The sequence below is a fragment of the Ambystoma mexicanum genome, chromosome 11 (genome assembly GCF_040938575.1).
Source record: "Ambystoma mexicanum isolate Mex_15411 chromosome 11, UKY_AmexF1_1, whole genome shotgun sequence".
NCBI classification, from domain to species: domain Eukaryota; kingdom Metazoa; phylum Chordata; class Amphibia; order Caudata; family Ambystomatidae; genus Ambystoma; species Ambystoma mexicanum.
Window position 1 is genome coordinate 371,815,396 of NC_090934.1, and position 19,719 is coordinate 371,835,114.

Consider the following 19,719-nt stretch of genomic DNA (forward strand, 5'->3'; position numbering starts at 1 on the left):
GCTTCCTAGCTTAAAGAATATTGTGTGTTGTGTTTCCGTTTGAATTGCTAGCATCAAGCTATGTCAAGTGCCAGGCTTTGAAGCTTGTGCTTGGAAGTCTGTCAGTTCTTAGAAGGATTGAAGTGGAGGAGGGACCCATCGTTGCTCCTTGTGTCCTTGTGTCTGCCAAAGCTAAGAGCTGCTCACAGACCCCACCTATTTGGACGGTTCCCTGGATTCTTTTTGGTCTCAAAGGTAGTTTTTTTTTTTTTTACCTTGACCAGTAAAACAAGCTATTGCTGGATTTCCTGACTGTGGGAAGAATGGAATGTGATTTCTATACATTAACCTTCTCTCTGCTGGCTCCAGCAGATAAGTGGCATTTGCATTCTTGCAAACTGTATGATGAGAGGTCAGAAATGTGAGGTGGACAACTTGGGAAAGGTTTTTCATAAGATGGCATTTTATTAACTCAAAAGGGTTTGATAAATGCCTTACTATCCCTAACTCGAGGAGAATTTCCCTACCTATCAAAATAACTAAAGGAAACGCTCGAACAAAAGGAATCTGTCCCTCAGACTTATACGTACAACAAACATATAAAGGGACTATATGGCAATTTTCAAATATAACAAAAATAAGTTATGTCCAACATATATCGAATAACCGTTTCTTCTTGTAACCTGGGTAAATGTACCCTTCCCCAGATTCAAAGCAGCAATTTCTATCAACAGTTCAAAATAGGAAAGACCAGTTTTGCAATCAAGTTCTGAAGATAACATTCTTCTTGCTTCAAAAGTCTCTTACTTGGAATTTATCCAACAGTTCAAAAGAAATTACAAATCTTTATTTCATTACAAAGAGTTCAGCACAAATTCTTCTTAGGAAACAAAATAAACACTCCCACAGTTCATCTGTATCAACAGCAATGTATTGTCAGGACAATTCCACAATAGTTAGAAAGATACTGTAGTGGTGTACTCTGGTCCACTTGGGATACAAGAGATATGTTGCCAATAGTAATCCCAATAAAGGAGGGCACACCAGGCAAGACAGTTTATTACAGCTGGGCAAGCACAAAGCAAACCGCACAGTGGAACAAAACAGGTTGATGAGGGTTGAAACCATGGCTCTCTGAGAACAGCACTTTTATATCTCTAGTACATTGTAAGTACAAATGCTAACAGTTGCATTTCAAACTTCACATCTTCGCTGTTCCCATGAAGCTGACTGGTTAGGCTTAGTCATACCTCTAAGGATAGTGTGAGACAGGCATGGTTTCAAGAGAGACACAGACACAAGAGATAAGTTTGAAAACCTTTATTCATATTATTTGGGGTTGGTGTAATGCCTAACTTGCTCCATCTCTAACTTGGTATTTCCCTTAACTGATGCTTCTAAGGATAGTCGATATCCGTAAGTCTGGCCCTCACTCTGGAAACAAATGTTCAGATTGCTGTAAAAGAAAGTGTTCCAAAGAACCATATCCAAGACAGTATTCAGGTGGACGTCTTGTTAGGATTGCTTTTGCCACTATGCAGTATAATTCAACTGAAACGTGTCCTTGGAATCTCCCAGGAAATATCTTGTAATGTAAAAACAACTTAGTTCACAAACCCCTCTTAGGTTCGCTTGGGTTCCCTTCCACAGGGTGCTTAAAGGACAACATTCCTTTAGACTTCTTCGGGTTTACTTTCCCCAAGCTTAAGCCCCACTTGTTCAAGAAAGAAAGGTTTACAGATTATTTAGGCCTCTCCGGGTTCCCCTCCCCAAGCATAGGCCCCTCTTGTTTCAAAGTTCACCAAAAAGTTCATAAGCAGAAAAGTTCTGCTTTTCACTGTTCACTTTTCAAAGACACAATCCTTCCTCTTGGATCACAACCAATAACACAAAAGTTCAATTTTCCAACACTGGGTTTGTACCAGAGACTTTTGAGAATGCATAGCTTTTTGCTTCTACAATGCGTGACCACTCTGATACACAGCCCCTCTCCTTCTGACTTATTTTCTCTGTTTGGCTTTATCTACTGGGGTGCCATTAATACATGGGATTCTGCTTCCTCCCCATGCCTTTGGTACTTTTCTCTTGTTTCTTTCTTCATCTTATGCCTCTTGCAACTTTCTATTTGTCTTTATGGTGCCACTTGCACTCTGATCTTCTTGCCTTTTAATTATGCCTCTTGCCTTCCCTGCCATGTGCACTGTTACCTTTCCTTTCCTCTGTGCCACTCCCACGTTTCCATTTCCGTTCCGCTTGAACATTCAAACTTTCACTCTTGCTTTCTTTTTCGGTGCGCTCAAACCCTCTTCAGTCCTTTTGTCAGAAGCTTTTAACACTTTTCCTTCTCCCCTTTCGTGCCGCTCGCACACGTCTTTCTTTATTCAAAACTCCCGCTCAAGCGCCACACACGCTTACCAGGTTTTTCATCCCATAGAAACTTGCTGGTTAGCGCAGCACTGTCTGGGAAAGTCTCATCTGCTTCAGTGTCAAGGTCAGGGTCTCACCACCTGCCCCTCAGACGCCCCTGGGAAATGGATACCTTCTAGGGGAACAAGCAATTGCTTTGCCACAAACAGGGTTTATCATGTTGCGATCCAGCTCCCGGGAGACACAGCTTCCTTGCCACGCTGCAACCCTTCTCATAAACCGGGTCAGCGTCCAGGCGACCCGTTCTCCACCGGATACCTCAAGGTCTTCCTTCTGCTACAGCTTTCACGGCTTCTTCAGCATCTTTGACTCGCTCAGCTTCTCTGGCATAGCTCCACCTTTTATACCTGGATCGGTACCTATTACCATGGTCTACTACAACAAGTATAAACCTGAAGTTGGAGGATCAAGGGGACCAACAATGTCAATCCCTACTCTCTCAAATGGGACTCCCACAACGGGGAGAGGCACTAAAGGTGCCACATTCTTGGAGCCAACCTTACCAGAAGTCTTGCACGTGTGGCAGCTGCTACAGTATTTATCTACTTCGGCCCCCATCTTTGGCCAATAAAAGTAGAGTGAGAGCCTTTCCTTGATCTTCTTGAAACTCAAGTGACCAGCCAAAGGAATCTCATGGGCTAACTGCAAGAACTGTGGTCTGTTCTCTTGGGGTACTACAAGTCGTTTGTTGTCCCCAGGTGCAGACTCGGTTGGTTCACTGTAGAAGAGGCCATCTTCCCAGTGTAACCTATATTTTCCAGGCTCTTGTCCTTCAGCCTGAGCATCTGCCTAGGGGCGAAGACCTTCCAGAGTTGGACATTCTCTCTGTCCCTTACTGAAGTCTGCCTTGTTGGGTCCACCTTCTGCCAGTAAAGACTGCCGCTCAGGATGGTCAACGGGATCCAGATCTCCAATGAGTTCCTGGCCTTCCACTAGCTCTTCTTCAGAGTCTAGTTCAACCACACAGGGTTGTACCTCCCTCTCAGCCTCAGCTGGAAGGTGAGTTACGGGTGTAACTTTGGACGACCGAGGGGAAGTTCTTTTTGGCGGCACTGGAGTGCTGACTGCTGGTTTCTTGTTAGAAGTCTTGCTTCTGGTTTCTTGGAGACAGCAGCTGACATCTCTAGTGGAGCAGGAGTGATCTCTTTCTTCATCATCTCCTTGGGAGTACCTCTCATGGTTCTCTCCCTTGCAGGTCTGGTGAGCTCCTGTAACCTTTTAATAGGAGGTATGGGGGTATGTGACACTACTCCAAGAGTTTTCAAGTCATTACCCAGCAGAACCCTTCCTGGCACCTCACTTGATGAGAACTGGTAATTGGGGAAGCATCTGCACAGGCCCTCCAGCTAACTTGGTGAGGCGTTTGGGTGCCTTAGCAACATCCTCAGCCTGAACAAACTATTTGTCCACTACAGTTATGCTGGCCCCAATGTCCCTAATGGCAGGAGTCTCCTGACCATTCACCTGGACACTGTCCTTATAATACTCTTTAGTATTATCTGGGATGGAATTATAGACATCGAAGTTCTGTTGTTCCCACAGACCCAGAGACACTAAAGAAACACTAGCTGAGACTCCAATGGGTTCGCCAGCCAGTAATAGAAAGTTTCCACTTGCCATTTGTACTTCCTCCTCTGGAGCGAAGGCTAAGGAGACAAGCTGGACCCCTGAAGGTTTACCCTTAAATCTGGGATCTCCTTTCACATGGTCAGTAGAGCCACAAACAAAGCATTTACCAAATGCTTTCTGGAATGGTGGCTTGTGCTGACCTCCTTTTGGTTTGGCACCAGGATGTACACTAGCCTGATTTGGTTTCCCTGGTGGCTTACCCTTTTGGTTCTGTTTGGGGCCCTCTTTGGAATTGGAATTATTGGAATTCTCTTTGGAGTCCTTTTTTGGCTGTTTCCCCTCATCCTTTTTCTGAGTAGCCCCAGAATCCTTGTGAGTGGCCCTGTTGGCAACCCACAAGTCAGCAGCCTTAGCTAACTTCCTGGAATCTAATTCCTTTGAATCAGCCAAGTGCTGTCTGAGCTCAGGAGAGCAGGCATCATAAATTGACTCCAACATTACAAGATTCTTCATTCCTTCATAAGTGTTAACTCTGTAACCCTTAATCCATCCCTCTAAGTTTTTCAAACTTTCACTCACCCAGGTAGCCCAAGGGGTACCATCATGCTTTTTGAGGGTCATAAACCTCTTAAGGTACTGGGAAGGGGTCTTCCCAAATCTAGCTATCAAAGCAAGCTTCACACATTCATAATCCTTCTTATCCACCTCCCCCAACTCCATTATCACATCAGTTGCAACAGGGGGAAGCCTAGAGAACAACCAGGGAAGTAACTCATTCCCTGTGATGTCCTGGAGCCCATGATTATATTCAAACATTTTCAACCAGTCCAACACATCCAATCTAGGTTCATACATACCCACTAATTCCTTAGGCATCCAGGGCCTTTTGGGACTGGAACTCCTAGAAGAACCAGAGGAGAGAGAAGCATTTTCTACAGACAACTTTTTCATTTCTAACTCATGATGAAGCTCTATTTCTCTGAGTCTTAACTCAGCTTGCTTCTGCTCAGCCTGGGCATTCATTCTTCTGAACTCTAGCTCTTGGTTTCTTTCAGATTGAGCTAAAAACCGTTTGTACTCTAATTCAAGCTTCATTTTTTCAAGTTCAAAATAAGCAGGGCTACATGTGGGACCTGGTATGGGCCCAGTAGGTACAGCAGGTAAGGCAGACAGAGGCTCAGAGTGGCTAACTTCATTAGGTTCACTTTCCTCTTCTGACTCATTCTCAAGACTTTGATTCAGATCAATACCATCACTGTTTTCTACATTTGCTGGGGGGGGGGGGGGGGGTAGATTCCTCTGTACCACCCAGACTTTGGTTTTCTAACAATCTTTCTATAAGTTCCATTTTCTTGCCCTTCTCATAGAGATTCCTATGTCTACACAATACTTTTAAGCAATCAGCAGTTTTGGCAGACAATGATTCTAGGGTATAACTCTCCATAGCAGACATAGTTAGAAAATCAGCTTTTTAGTGCTAAGCTCTGTGGTTAGTTGTCCTAAAGTGTTCAACAAGCACTCTAAAGTGTATACTCAATACAAATCCCACCGCTGTACACCAGTATTAGGCAGAAACCTGTGCAGTTCCCTCTGGGACCACTGCAAAAGATTTAGGACTACAGGTGTTTGGCAATAAACCCACTTGGTAGCAGTCTGTACCACACAGATTCACTTGGTAGCTGTGGCTGACCAGTCAGACTTCCCTCAAGAAGAGTTAGGCAGTATACAGAGTATTCACAATAGGTCAAGAGCACACAATAGAACAAGTAAACACTGACCAGGGCTTGGTGTAAAAAAGATATAATTATTTATTTAAAAACCACATCTAGAAAAACACAGGCACTAATAGTAAGCAATTCAAAAACACGGTCACTAAAAGATATATACTCGCTTAAAAGAATATTAGACAAGTCTTAAGTAAAGCCCCACTTATTTTCAGACAGCGGTGAGCGCTTAACGTAGATGGCACTCTAATAGTTCGTTTTAAAAAGGGAGAGAAAAGCAGAGAACAAATTGAAACAGATCCCAACACTTTTTCAAGAACACAACAAGAGAGGAAGGCAAGGTAAAACCGTGAAGTTAGAGTTCAAGAGGCCGGATCCACTTTCGGAGGATCCAAACGAAATGTGTCCAAGGTCACACGGTTGCCGTGCACAAAAGTCTTCTAAAGGTTCAAAAATGAGTTGGACCACAGAAAGGGACCAGTTAGAGGGTCAAGGCGGCCAGCCCAGTCCAGAAGGTTAAGGAGTTATTATTACCTTGTAGCAATCTTTAGAAAGGGAGGCCTGGCGGACACGGTACCTTAAAGTGGTGAGAACGCTCCCGCAGGGGCTGTTGTTCCTGCCAGCGGGTGCAAGTCAGTGCTTCGTCCGGGGGAAGAGAGGATCTCGTCGTGGAGGAAGACGTTGCATTGCTTGGCAAGAAACCAGCTGTGGAGTTTCTCAGGTACAAGGAGCGGTCCGGTGATTCGCGGTTCAGTGGTGAGTGGCTATCTGGCTGCCGCGGTGCTTAGCACGGGCAGTTCGACCACAAACCGGGCTGGGGTGCGAAGAAAGAAAGGAAAACTGGTTCTGCCCACCAGTCAGGGGAAGAAGCCTCTCCAGCCGGGAGATCTTCTCTGTCGTCGGGAAGTGGTGAGTCGGTTCTGCAGGGCTCCACCGGTGGTGTCGTCGTGGTAGGTCGGCTCAGCTTCTCCCTCGTCAGATTCTCAGGTCCTGTGGCGACTTCTAAGTTCCAGTCCCCAAAGCCCTGCTTTTATGCAGAAAACCCCATTCACTCAGCCTAGCTGTCACTCAAACATGCTAAGTGGTGAGCAGGCCGGCTCACCACTTGGGCCAATCACACAAGAGTGCGACCTGAGGTACCAAGGTAACTCGGTCCAGGGTGCCTAAACCCCCTCCCGCACCCCCTGTGGTACCCAGACAGAGTGGCACCACTTTTGGAGGCTTCTGTGGAGAAGCTCACCAAAAAGTGGAACAAAGGGCTCGACTTGGGTTGGAGTCACAGAAGAGAACACAAACGCCATTTTAGAATCGAGTCTTGGCAAAAAATACCAACCGGAGAATTAATATTAATTAAATAAACCGGCGGTATGTTCGAGGCTATGAGAATTAAATAAAGTTGGTAGCCTCGAACAATGGGAAAATCCCATAGGAAAATATTCACGGTCGAATATAAAAAGTAGTTTCCACTGCCACCAGCCAAAACTCGATCAGGGGGACGGAGACGTGCCCCCTCGACTAACAACGTACTGGTTGTTAGACGAATTGCCCCGACCAGTACGTCCACAATATGATGGTTTGTACTGGTTTCTGTTAATAATTTGGGACTAGTAAAGCCAATGGTGACTTTACATGCCCTGGGAGATAGTAGTCAGTCCCAGGGTATGGAGTCTATGGTGGGGTGTCACTATGAGTAAAGGACCCCATAGCCCATAAAACACTACCAGTCAAAGGAATACCAATAATCATGTCCAAGAGTGGGAGGAAAAGAGTCTCACTCTTGGCAGGAGGAAAAAACAAACTCCAGAAATCCAGCAACGCTGCTGGGGGACTCACTAGGTTAGGAAATTCAGCCTAAAGAGAGAATTCTCCCTAAGAGTACCATTACCTCCTTGGTATCATGGCTCCATGTCTTCTGGCAGTGCCTTACAAAAGGCTAAAAATTAGAAGATTACAGCTGCACTTCGCAGCCTCATGGAGTCAGGAGCGAGGTCCCCAGGTGGAACTCGTCAGCATTCCTCCCTTTCACCACCAGGACCTTGTCTGGTGGAGCACGGACTGCAACTTGAGGATAGGCAGACCCTTCGGTCAACCAGCACTGCAGGTTACCAACACCACAGACTCTTCCTCTGAGGGCTGGGGAGCTACCCTGGACAACCACAGCGTCCACAGAGTGTGGTCTCTTCAGGAACAAGAGGCCCATATCAACTGGCTAGAGCTGAAGGCAATCTTGCTGGCTCTCAAGGCCTACCAGCCTCTCACCAGTGGCAAGATGATCCTCATCCAAACAGAAAACTCCACCAGCATGCATTACATCAATAAGCAGGGTGGCACCAGGTCTCCTCCTCTTTGCACCCTGGCGGTCATCATTTGGGAATGGGCTCTTGCGAACGACATACACTTGTCGGCGATCCACCTCCCGGGGGAGTCAAACCTGGAGGCGGGCAGGCTCAGCAGGTTGGGTGCGGACAATGGCAATTGAATGATCAGGTCCTTCAGGGGATCTTCAACAGATGGGGTCATCCACAGGTGGATCTCTTCACCACTGGTACAACAGGAAGTTCTCGCAGTTTGCATCCTGACAGGGACAGGGCCTAGGCTCTCTGGGCGATGCATTACAGATAAAGTGGAACAGCATGAACGCCTATGCTTTCCCTGCCACTCCCCTGGTACATAGTGTGATCTGCAAGGTAAGGGAGTCCTGGGACCTCAGTATCATTCTGGTAGTTCCTTGGTGGCTTGCGAGGCCTTGGTTCTCGGAGCTGCTCAGCCTGTCGGGCCAACCTCTGATGCACCTTCCACTGGGTCCAGCTCATCTACTTTCGCAGCGGGGGGCATGGTCATCCACCCCACCCCGCAGAAGTTGGCCCTCGCAGCATGGTTCCTGAACAGGTCACATTAAAGCATCTGCGTCTCTCGCAGGCTAACCTAGACATCATACAGGGTGCTATGAGAGATTCTACTAGGAGCCAGTACAAAAGCAAGTGGACTAGGTTTTCCCACTGGGCAGAGTCTAAGGAGGTTGATCGATCCTCTTACTTGCACATTGGACGATGTGCTATCCTTTTCAGCACACCTTGCACACTCTGGGTGCAAATAGACACATGCCGCACCTATCTGTCAGACATCAGAGCCTACCAGAACTCTGAGGACGTTCTCTCCTCTTCCAACCCGGTGGTTAAGACATTTGGCGGGCCTCACCAGGTTCTACCCACGTATCAAGAAGCCACACCCTGTGTGGGAACTCAACATAGTGTTGGGCGCCCTGGCGCACAAACCCTTTGAGCCAGTGGCATCCGCAGACATCAGGCCAGTCACCATTTAGACAGTCCTCTTGGTGGGTCTTGCGTCTGCACGCTGGGTCAGCAAAATTCAAGCTCTGGTGGCTTCGGAGCCGTGCACTAATTTTCATAGGGAAAAGGTGGTCCTCATAACGCATCCCGCGTTCTTGCTTAAAGTAATCCCTTCGTTCCACCTAAATGAGGAGATAGTGCTACCTACTTTTTCACAGACCCCAAGGACGATGCTCAGAGGGTACTGAACTGTCTAGATGTTAGGCGCGCTCTAAATTTCTACCTGGACAGAACCAAGAGCTTCTGCAAATCTGAGGCTCTTTGTCACCTTCCAAGGCATCCATAGCAAGATGGATGGTATCAGCCATTAAGGAGGCGCATGAGGGGCAGCACAAACCACTTCTGGCAAATATGCATGCCCATGCTATCAGAACCAAGGCCACGGATGTCGCGTTCCAGAGGTACGTCATGTGGTAGGTCATCAGCAGGGCGGCCACGTGGGCCACTCCTTCAGCCTTCTGCAAGTCCTACTGTTTGGATGCCGGTTCCAGTCAGACGCGGCATTCAGGCAGGCACTATTAAGGAACTTGTTTTCTTAAGGAGGGTCACCTCTCCACCCTGGGGCTACATTCACTTGTAATCAGCCATACAGTATGAGGGAAAGGGGACGGGATGTAGGAGTAATTATAAGTTACTCACCGTAGTGACTAACGTACCCCTTCTCCATAGTCCCCTTTCCTCCGTATGTCCCACCATCTCCCCCTAATAAAACTGGTGTCATTAGTTAATGTAAATTGTGTTGACGTGTAAATGGGGACTGAGGAGTGGCGCCAGTGGGTGGAGTCAGGGGAGCACATGCTCCCAGGGTTGCAAGATTCTCAGAGGGATGAGTGAATTTGTGATTGTCGTCAGGTCCTCATACAAGCTGACTAGGGCACACAGAACCTGATTAATCTCGAATAGCAAGCCACCGTGCCCCGGACTAGCAGATTGTTATATTTTATTGTCCACTGCATGCTTCCGGTACATCCTCTGACAAACTGGCCTGCCGCTTGCTCCAAAGGCAATACCGGCTCTCTGTCCGCACCAAGAAGAGAGCCCATATCCAAACCTGCGTCTCCTCAGCATCTAACAACTCAGCCGAAGGAGCTGGCCAATCCTGCTGCATTCGCTACATCTCCTTTTCCCTCCCAGGTCCTCTGCACGGCCATGGCTTCTCATTTCATCTATAAAACTCAGGACATCCTGTGCTCTCTCACTTCTTCTCGTCCTCCTCCCTCTACTCTTCCTCTGACCCTTCTTCGGCCATATCTCCTCCCTTCTTCTCTGCCTTTCCCCTGTTCTCCTCAGACAAGGTTTCTAGACGAGTCTGATCTATGTCAAGTCTCGTCAAAATAGGTTCACCCCTGTTCCTCCAAAACCATTAAGGACCACATTGGCACCCTGGCTCCTGCTCTGGCTGATTTCTGCAACCCCTCCTTCGCCACTGGAGTCTTCCGTCCCCTCTGAAGCACTCCCTTGTGCACCCTCCTCTTAAGAAACCCTATGCCGACCCTTCCTGGCCGACTAACTAGCGTCCAATCTCCATCACTCCTTTCCTGGACAAACTCCTGGAAAAGCGGCATCTCCCAGCTTAATCTTCGCACTGAGTCTGTTGATTGTCTCCATGACCATCAGTTTGGCTCAGAGCTGCCAGAAGCACGGAAACTGCTCTCCTGAACATCCGTGCAAACCTGCTCTCCATCCTTGATTTAAACACCCCCTGTGTCCTCATCCTACTGGATCTCTCATCAGCCCTTGACACAGTCAACCATGCCATCCTCCTCAACTGTCTCTGTGATTACCTGGGTATCACCGATCAGGCCCTGGCTTGGCTGACCTCCTTCCTCTCCGATCGACCCTCCCAGGTCCAACTTGGGTCCTTCCTCTCCTCACCTCTATCTCTACCTTTTGGTGTCCTCCATGGGTCTAACCTCTCTCCCTGGCTGTTCACCAAATACCTGGCACTTCTTGCCCACCTCATCTCCGCTCTATGCCCCAACTTTCTGTGCTATGCGGATGACACTCCACTCATTGTCAGGCTCCCTTCCGAAAAACTCTTCTCATTCTCTCATCTCTGACTCTCTGTCCGCCATCCAGGAGTGGTGTGCCGCCAATGATCTCTGCCTTATTGCCAATAGGACTGAGATTCTCCTCATTGGCACACCGGCTCCCCTCTTTCCTGTCACTCTGTAGCTGGCCACTCTTGTCCCTCTTCCTGCTCCCACCTGTGAGGCTAAAAACCTCGGGTCATCTTCGACTCCACCCTCTCCTTCTCTCCTCACATCTCTAACGTCTCTAAGAAGTCGCACTACCAGCTGCGCCTCCTCAGAGGTATTCTTCCTTTTTTCTCCTTCCCCCAGAAGCTCACTGTCTCCAGAACCCTGGTTCTCTCTAGGTTCGACTACTGCAACAGCCTCTTTCTAAATCTGCCTGCCTCTACTCTCCGACATCTGCAACTCATCCAAAACAGTACTGCAAGACTTGTCCTTGGCCTCAAGCCCAGGGATCGTATCTCTCCAGGACTGAAATCTCTGCACTGCCTCCCAGTTGCGGCAAGGACTACGTTCAAAACCCTCTGCATTGTCCACAAGGCCTTCTGGGGCCTGGGACCTCAATACATTCAACTCTCTCTTCCTAAATATCTTCCCTCTCAAGCTCTTCGCTAATCCTCCTCCAACTCACTCAGGGTCAGTTGCTTCTCCAAGCAGCGAGTTAGTGGTAGATCTCTTTCTTCTGCTAGGGTCTCCCTCTGGAACAGCCTCCCTGCTTTTCTAAAAATTGAGGAGAACCTTCTCTGGTTCCGGAAGCACCTCAAGACCTTTCTTTTATCTTCTGCTTTCTCTCCTCCATTCCCCTGCTGATCTCCTTGCTGAATCTGAAACTGCACTGGTCACCTGGCTACCCCCTGATCTCGGGCCAAGATCCCCTCTCTGCCAGTTGCACACTTCCACTTCCCTCAGGCAACCCTTGCACTCTGGACTGTTCTATGTACTGCACTGTCCCCTCCCCTTTCCACCTGCACTTTTCCCCTTCCCCCTCCACTGCACTTGCGCAATCTCAATGTCCCCTGGCCTAGTAGGATCGCGGTCTGTCTTCCCTGCGTTTCCCCTCCCTTGTCTCGTCACGCCTTTAGACCTTTTGTATCGGCGCGTTACAAATGCCATATCATATTATATATCACACTTCTCAAAAGTGTAGATAAATGTCTAAGGGGGAACTGGTGTCGGCGTAGAGACACAAAATATAGGTAACAGAATCTGACTCGTGTATAGACATGTTAATCAAATCAGGTGTGGGATCCAACTGCTCCTCCACTATTTGCCCCTTAAACTCATTAGAAAAATCTGGTAAAGTCAACAATTCCTCATCTATAATACTCAATTTTAGTAACACTCTGATAGAGATTTTTAGTACAAATTGTGGGTGCTTCAGCCTCCCCTTGCGTAGACATCTGCGTTCGTGCTGGGTTACAAGAAGACTTAATCTTATGTCTCTTTATTGGTGGTTTACTATTGCACTTGGAAAGATTGTTGGGGTGGGAGGTGTATGGCACTTGGATGGATGGTTAGGTGTGGGAGGTGCGCCACACTAATATGGATTGTTGTGAACATTAATGTACCTCACTTAGATGGATTGTTAGGGGTGGGAGTTGCACCACACTTGGAATGTTGGAAACATTAATGTGTCACCAGTAGATTAATTGTTGGGGGTAGGAAATGTATTGCTACTAACTAAGCACACTAATAACTCACCATTCTGCATACTGACTCTCAAACTCTGAACTAAACATAACCATACCTCTACCGCACCCACTGTGCAACACCTTAAATGAAACCAAACCATACACGTTCTCACCTCAACACCACATGGCCGCTACCGACTGAAAATGCACCAACGCTCAGTGACCGGTTCCTCTGTACTGAAGCTTCCAACAGCACATCAAAGCTTTCTTGCTTTTTCCCCGCTCAATTCCACCAACAAAACCTGCCAACCCCCTTGAATTCCAGATCAGCTAGAGCGCCAAGAGACCACGCAGGTGATAACGGTGCATGGTACAAGAACCTTTAAAATAACATAACTACCAAAAACAAACCAAAATCTAAATTCAATGTAGCAATGTTGCGCAAAGGTACTCAAACCTATTTCTATTACTTCCAAACCAAAAGTTTATTTAAATGACTAATATTGTGCAGCTGAATAATTGAAGCAATGATACAGAGCCACAGGACCAGAGTTGCACGTTATTCTGTCAAGCAAAAACCCAATGCTTTAAAAAGCATAGTTGGATGTGGAACAACTGGCTCAAGTTGAACAGGGAAAAACTGAGGCGCTTGTGGTGGGATTCCCCTCTGCTTCTGCTTTATGGACTCATGATTTTTGGTTACTTTCCTTGAGCCCTCTCCCTGTTCCATCTACTGTGGTGAAGGATCTGGCAGTATATATCTCCTCTACCCTGTCTGTCTCTTCCAGCTCAAAGTGCTCCAGAAAGGTCCCCCGTTCATCCCAGTTCAGGTTCCGGCACCAGTGGTGGCGGCGTTGGCTACCTCCTCTATTGATTTATTGCAATTTCTTATTTTTAGCTCAGCCTCTTCATCTTCTCCAGTGCCTTCCGGTGATTCAAAACTAGTCTGCTCGCCTGGTCAGTTCTACTCCGCATTGTGTCCGCATTGACCCTGTGTTACATCTTCTTCACTGGTTGCCGGTCAAGCATTGCGTTCCATTTAAGGCTGCCTGACTGGTTCATCTGGGGGTGCTTTTGACAGAGGGCAGAGTTTCTGCAAGCCAAATTTGGCACAGTTCTTGGCTGTCATGCAAACGGGCCGACTGCCATTTGCAACCTACCCGAGCAAGCCTGCATTGGGGGACCTACAATTTTTGGGGACTTTTTGGTCACTTGAACAGTGATGATCTGAAAATCAGGGCTAAGTGAGGGTGGGACAAAGGCTGGGCGTTCGCGGGGTCGGTGAGGAAGCCAAGCAAGTGTCCCCAAATATTTAAGAAGCACTGTTGCAGACTTTCTTTGAGGTCGAAGGTGGTCTTACCGAGCTCCTTTTAGCTGCAGAACTGGTGGATACAGTTTTAGAGCAGCAAGGGAGCCCGCACCTTTCTGTATTTAACACCACACACAAATGTCCTTCTGCATCATACAGAGTTTCTGGATGATTGTAATGAGCACAACTGAACACTAGAGCAGTGCTGTAAAACATGCCAAAAATAATTACAAATAAAACTTCAAGACAAATTGAAAACAATTAAAATACTGCTAGGGATGGAAAAAATAGGAAAGGGTAGTTGTAAGGGCAGAAAGGAGAAGCCAAGAAGAAATGGGGAAATGAATGAGGATACATTAATAGACAAACTTAGAAAAGGGAGGACGAGCAACACAAAGGTAAATGGGAAGTAAAAGTTAAGATAAAAAAATGGAACCTCCTTTTGATTAAAAAGTAATGGTGACAGGAGAAATAACATAAATGGCAAATAAGAGAGTAGTGAACAAAAATCATGCAACAGAGGTGTAAATAAAGCAATTGGGCCTAATGGCCAAAATTAAACACAATAAGGCAAAAAGTTGCTGCAATCCTATACAACTGATAGATTTAGAGAATTTAGGTCTCCAACTCGATTTGTTACACTGCCATTTCACTATATTTTGTGGCAGTTAAATGTTTACTGTTCTCTTATTTCGATCTTAGGCTGACCTATGGCTGCTTCGAAGCACTGGGAGGGAACAGGTACGAGGGGGAAAAGAGGGTAGAAAAAAAGTGAATGAAAGTAAACGTATTGTGTTAAGCATAGTAACCTCTATTTTAGTTTTCTCATAGGCACAATGCTGCAAGTAAATAATTAGACATCCCATAATGGTGCCTCTATTATGACCTAATTGTTTTGTTTCTCTTTTTTTTTTCTCCAGGATATTAGCTCGGACCCAAATGCTGAAAAGCTAGCTTTGAAATACCGTCCTCAGGTCGCTTTAACAACTGAGTCACTATTCACCTTGATGAATAACCATGGAATAAACTACAAGGAACAGTGGGAATTACCGGTTTGTGTGAAAAAGCTTCAGGTTATTGGTATGTTTTATATTAAATCTTAAAGTTAAGGCTCATGTGCCACAAGTATTGGATTTTCCAGTATTGGTGTTTTTGTTTTTTGGTCCTACTCTGCCATTGCTACTTTACCTTTCAGTCACATTAGTTACGCATGGTAGGGGAGAAACCTTTTTTGAAAGAATGTACTCTCAACAAAATTAGACAGTTGAGCGGTAGTCTTGACGTTTCAGGTGTTTTTATCATGTTTGACATGGTCATTGTGATCTTTAATCTTTGGGCATTTATCTTTCACAGGGAAAAATATTGATTTCTTGCTATCACATAAGGCTTCTTGCAAATGAATAGCACTCCCTAACATTTCTCACCGGCTGGGTGTATGTAAAAGGCTCTCATTTCAGAATTATTGTGAACTCTTTAATGGTGACCTTTAAGTCTGTCCTTTTCCCATAAGAAAACCAGATTAGAATGAGTCCTTGTGCAATACAGCAGTGTGGGGCAGGTACATGAAAGCAAGCCAGGGCTATGCAACCTGTGGCTCTCGAGATGTTTTGGGCTACAAATCTCATAACCCCTCATCGAATATGCTGGCCAGGGCTATTGCGTATTGTATTCCAAAACATCTGGAGAGCCAAAGTTTGCAGATGCCTGTCATAAAACATTCCACGGCTTTATGATTATTTGGGAGGGGCAGGGGTTGATCATCTGGTTGAGTCACAGCACTGATGTGGACCCTTGGACCATATTGCCAAAAGTGAAGGAGGTATGCGTTTTGAGCTATGCCTTTTTCATCTTCGATTGGGATCACTCCTGGTTTTGTAGTAGTATGGGACTGAGTAGGCAATTTTGACATTAATGTTCCATGTCCTCCTGCTGAGCAGTATTCCTTTCGTCACATCCTAACCTCAGTGATAGATTGCTGGTGACCATTACATACTGGTACATTAGTCTGGCAAGTAAGCACACTAAATCTAATCTATTGGAATGCTGTTTTGCACACTGTGACTTCTTCCATTCAGGCTTCCTCTTGTATGATTGTTTTAATTATTTTCCATGTGTAGGTGGTGAACCCATTAGTGTGGTGTTTGTTAATCCACCCCTTCCAAAAAAGGAGATGAGCGTGAGAGAAAGGAACCAAATGTTTCATGAAGTTCCTTTTACCTTCTGGATGAGTAAATCAAAATATATCTACACGAATACAATGGAGCTGGACCAACAGAAAAATCAAGATGTGATTCATGGAGATGTAAGTGATATTTTGAATCTCATTTTAAGTATGCTTTCTTCTTATGGTATGTAGGCTTGAATCAGACCTTTACTGTCCCAAACTAATGGGAATCTGGCAGTCAACTAGCATGGATGAGACATGGCCGCCTTAGGTATGGATAGATGCTCTCTGTTGGTTCTTCTAGGTACATATTATATGAACTCTTCTGCCAATCATCTGTCTGTAATGCATAAAGCATCTCCTTAAGCCTCGAGTTCTTGCATTAATCCTCCTTTCCCTTCTCCCTTTTCCTATCTCCTCCCCTTACTTTCTTCTATGCACTTAACACAGAATTGTCCCTGGACCTAATATGATAACAACCTCGTCTGTTTCCTCCACCCTCCCCTTACTGTTTTTTCCTCCCCACCACCCCTCCAGCACTATCTGAAATGTCGTCAGGCCTAGTATGATAGTCGCTTGTTTTGTTCCTCCCCTCCCTTTCTGCACCCCTCTCCGTTACCTTTTGTTTTTCTCCAGCTCTACCAGAAATGTTGTCAGGCCTAGTACGGTAGTCGCCTGTCTGTTTCCATTTCCTTCCCACTCTCCCCCACCCTTCCTTATCTATGTCTTAGCTCTTGCACTATCTGAAATGTCGTCAGGCTGAGTACGATAGTTAATTTCACATCCTTACTGTTCGTGGCCTGTTAGAATGTGGTTATATTTTCCCTTGTTCCCTCCCTTGCCTTGAAGCGCTTTGAAACACATTGTGTATAGGCGCTATATAAATAAACAATCATATCATATCAATGTCTCACCAATATTGTCCAAGTTATTTCAGTCTAGTCCCCCCCCCCCACTCACTGGCACCCCTATGCTCATCCCCATCCTTGCATGATCGGGCTGCTGGTTGTCCTGTGCTGTTATCCTCCTTTTGTTTCCACTACATTTCTCCAGAAGAAGCACATTAGTGGAAACAATAGGCAGGATTACAGAGAGCTTTTGATTTCACCATTACTTTTGCAGGTGTATTTGAATGGCTGTGTGTGTCTGACATAGTATTACATGTCTAAGTGAATGTTGGCAGGAAAGCTGCATCTACAGCTGGTGCATTGTAGATAAGGCAGTATATCACATCACAGGACGGTGGTAATCTTGGGACACCACGTAGATGAACAAGGCAGAAGTAGGAAATTGCCATACTGGCTAGGCGACCAAAGAAATGTCAAACAAAAACATGATTTATTGTAAAAACCCAGAAACTGAATATTTTGCCTTGGGGAGTGTAAGGAAGGAGAGCAGAACAAGTGTGCGAAACATTAATCAAAGTCAATTTCATATGTTATCCAGGTTGTGGTCAGGATGGGTTTCTCCTCGGGAAACGTAATTCACGGGTCTCAGGTTTGATCTCATGAGACCCCTAGACCCAGAACAGCCTCTCCTCCTGATAGTGCTTGAGCCTTGGTTCCAAACACCCTGAAACAAGAACAGCCTCTTAATTCTCTGGAGGTTGGCTCCTAAGACCCTCATCAAAATTCAAAAGTCTCTCGGGCGATAGCTGGCCCTCACACACCATGGTCATCCGTTTGTCACCAACAGTCCATTTCATCCTGTCTGCTTTGGGGACCTTCACACATGTCTTCTCCCTAGTGAACATTTCATTAATTTGTGACTGAATAAAAAGTTGTGCACTGCCAAGCTCAAACATACATATAAACATCAATAGCACAATTGGCACTTCATCCAGATGAGATCTCTGCGCTAATGTAGAGGCTCTGCCACATTTCCACACTTCAGCCATTCACACATGTTCATGCAATACATAAACCTGTTCGGCAACAGTGCAGCAAGGTTATGGAGGGTAGTGTGCAAACAATATTTTACCTCAGTGTGGGGCTACATTAAAATGAGAGAGCAAAATCTAAACTGCAAGTGGAATGGTGCATATGTCTCCTGCCATGAGTCTGCATGTGTGGGTGGACATCAGATGAGAGCATAGGCCCCCATCTTCTGTTACTGATGTGAGTATTAAAGGAGTCCAGGAATGCAGCCCTCCTAAAACATGGTGGGAATTATATTTTCTGCAAAATGCAGCCCATTCCACATCATGGCGGAAAAGGAAATGCTAGTCCACATGTTAAAAGGGAGAGTAACCTAAGGCTGTGAGGAGAAAATGGGTGAACATTAAGCATTTCCCCATGATGCGGACCTGGCTGCATTTTTGCAGGAAACTTCCTTTCCTATTTCGCACTTTCACTCCCACCATTGTTGCTTTAGTTGTTTCTCCCCTTAATGCCCAATTGCTATCGACATATTTTCTGCTTTATATTTTGTGATTAATTACCCTGCCTCGCTCTCTGGACCAAGTTTCTTAGAACTCTTTTGTTGTCGCTTAGTGTTAACCTGTAGGCTTATGTTTGAACTTTCTGTTGGCCATCATCTTTGGACTTTGGTTGTTGGAATATGGTGTCCCTGGAGGGATAGAAACCTAGAAGAGCAGCTTGTAAGACTTTTATGTTGAAGACGTTCATCGCCCTGAGATGTAAGGAGCGTTTGCGCAATCGTGTTTTGAGTCATGCGGTCCATGACCCTAATGTATTAACTATTTTACTATTGTCGCTAGCACACGTTCCAAGTACTGTTAAGTGTTCATCCAACCTGAAACCTTACGTTGCGCATTCTAACAAAGACTCTATGAAAGATTAAGCAAACTCTCATTTGGTCTTCATGTCTCAGGAAACTGAGGGAGCTTGAAGCTCTCTCTCTTGGCAAACCCTATTTTATTTATTTTAATTTTTATAAAGTGCCGCATGCCCATGGTCCTCAGAGCGCACATAAAACACAGGGACAGACAGTTTGAATCAAGGTGGGAAACTAGGTTCTGGTCCGGCAGGAGATCAGATGGAGAGAGAGAGCAAAGTTCAGCCTGTGTTGAGGTTGAACAGATGAGTTTTTATTTCCTTCTTGAACAACGCCAAGCTACCCGCTAGGCGTATATGCCTGGGGAGTGAATTCCAGTGTAATGGAACCTGAGTATCAAAGGAGGTCCCTCGAAAGTGCAGCATCTTATGTCTGGGCTGAGTGAATTCGGGATACCTGGATGAGCGGAGCTGCCTTCCCCCTACAGGGAGCTTCACTCGATCGATGAGATATATTGGGCAGGCATTGGAGCGACATTTGAATGGCAGCGTCAGGATCTTGTGGGTGATCCTGTGCTGGATTGGCAGCCAGTGGCCCTCCTGGCATCTGAGACATGCTCACATTTGGATAGGCCATGAATGGCCTGCACTGCATTATTCTGTGCAACCTGCAAAGCCTGTATGTTTAGATGTATTGCACCTGCCAAGAGGCTATTGCAGTAGTCATGTTTGGAGTGAACTAGTGCAGAAGCAAGCAGTGCACAGTTCTTGGCAGTAAGACATGGGCGGATGTAGTTG

General features: G+C 46.1%; 1 protein-coding gene across 1 annotated transcript in view; it reads left to right on the forward strand.

The window, feature by feature from the left end:
* Positions 1–19,719, forward strand: part of ICE2 (interactor of little elongation complex ELL subunit 2) — a 1,950,511-nt gene that overhangs the window by 747,763 nt on the left and 1,183,029 nt on the right. The window contains exons 7-8 of the mRNA XM_069623082.1: positions 14,943–15,102; positions 16,140–16,324. Coding sequence (XP_069479183.1) covers positions 14,943–15,102; positions 16,140–16,324 — 345 coding nt within the window. The remainder of the gene's footprint in view (positions 1–14,942; positions 15,103–16,139; positions 16,325–19,719) is intronic.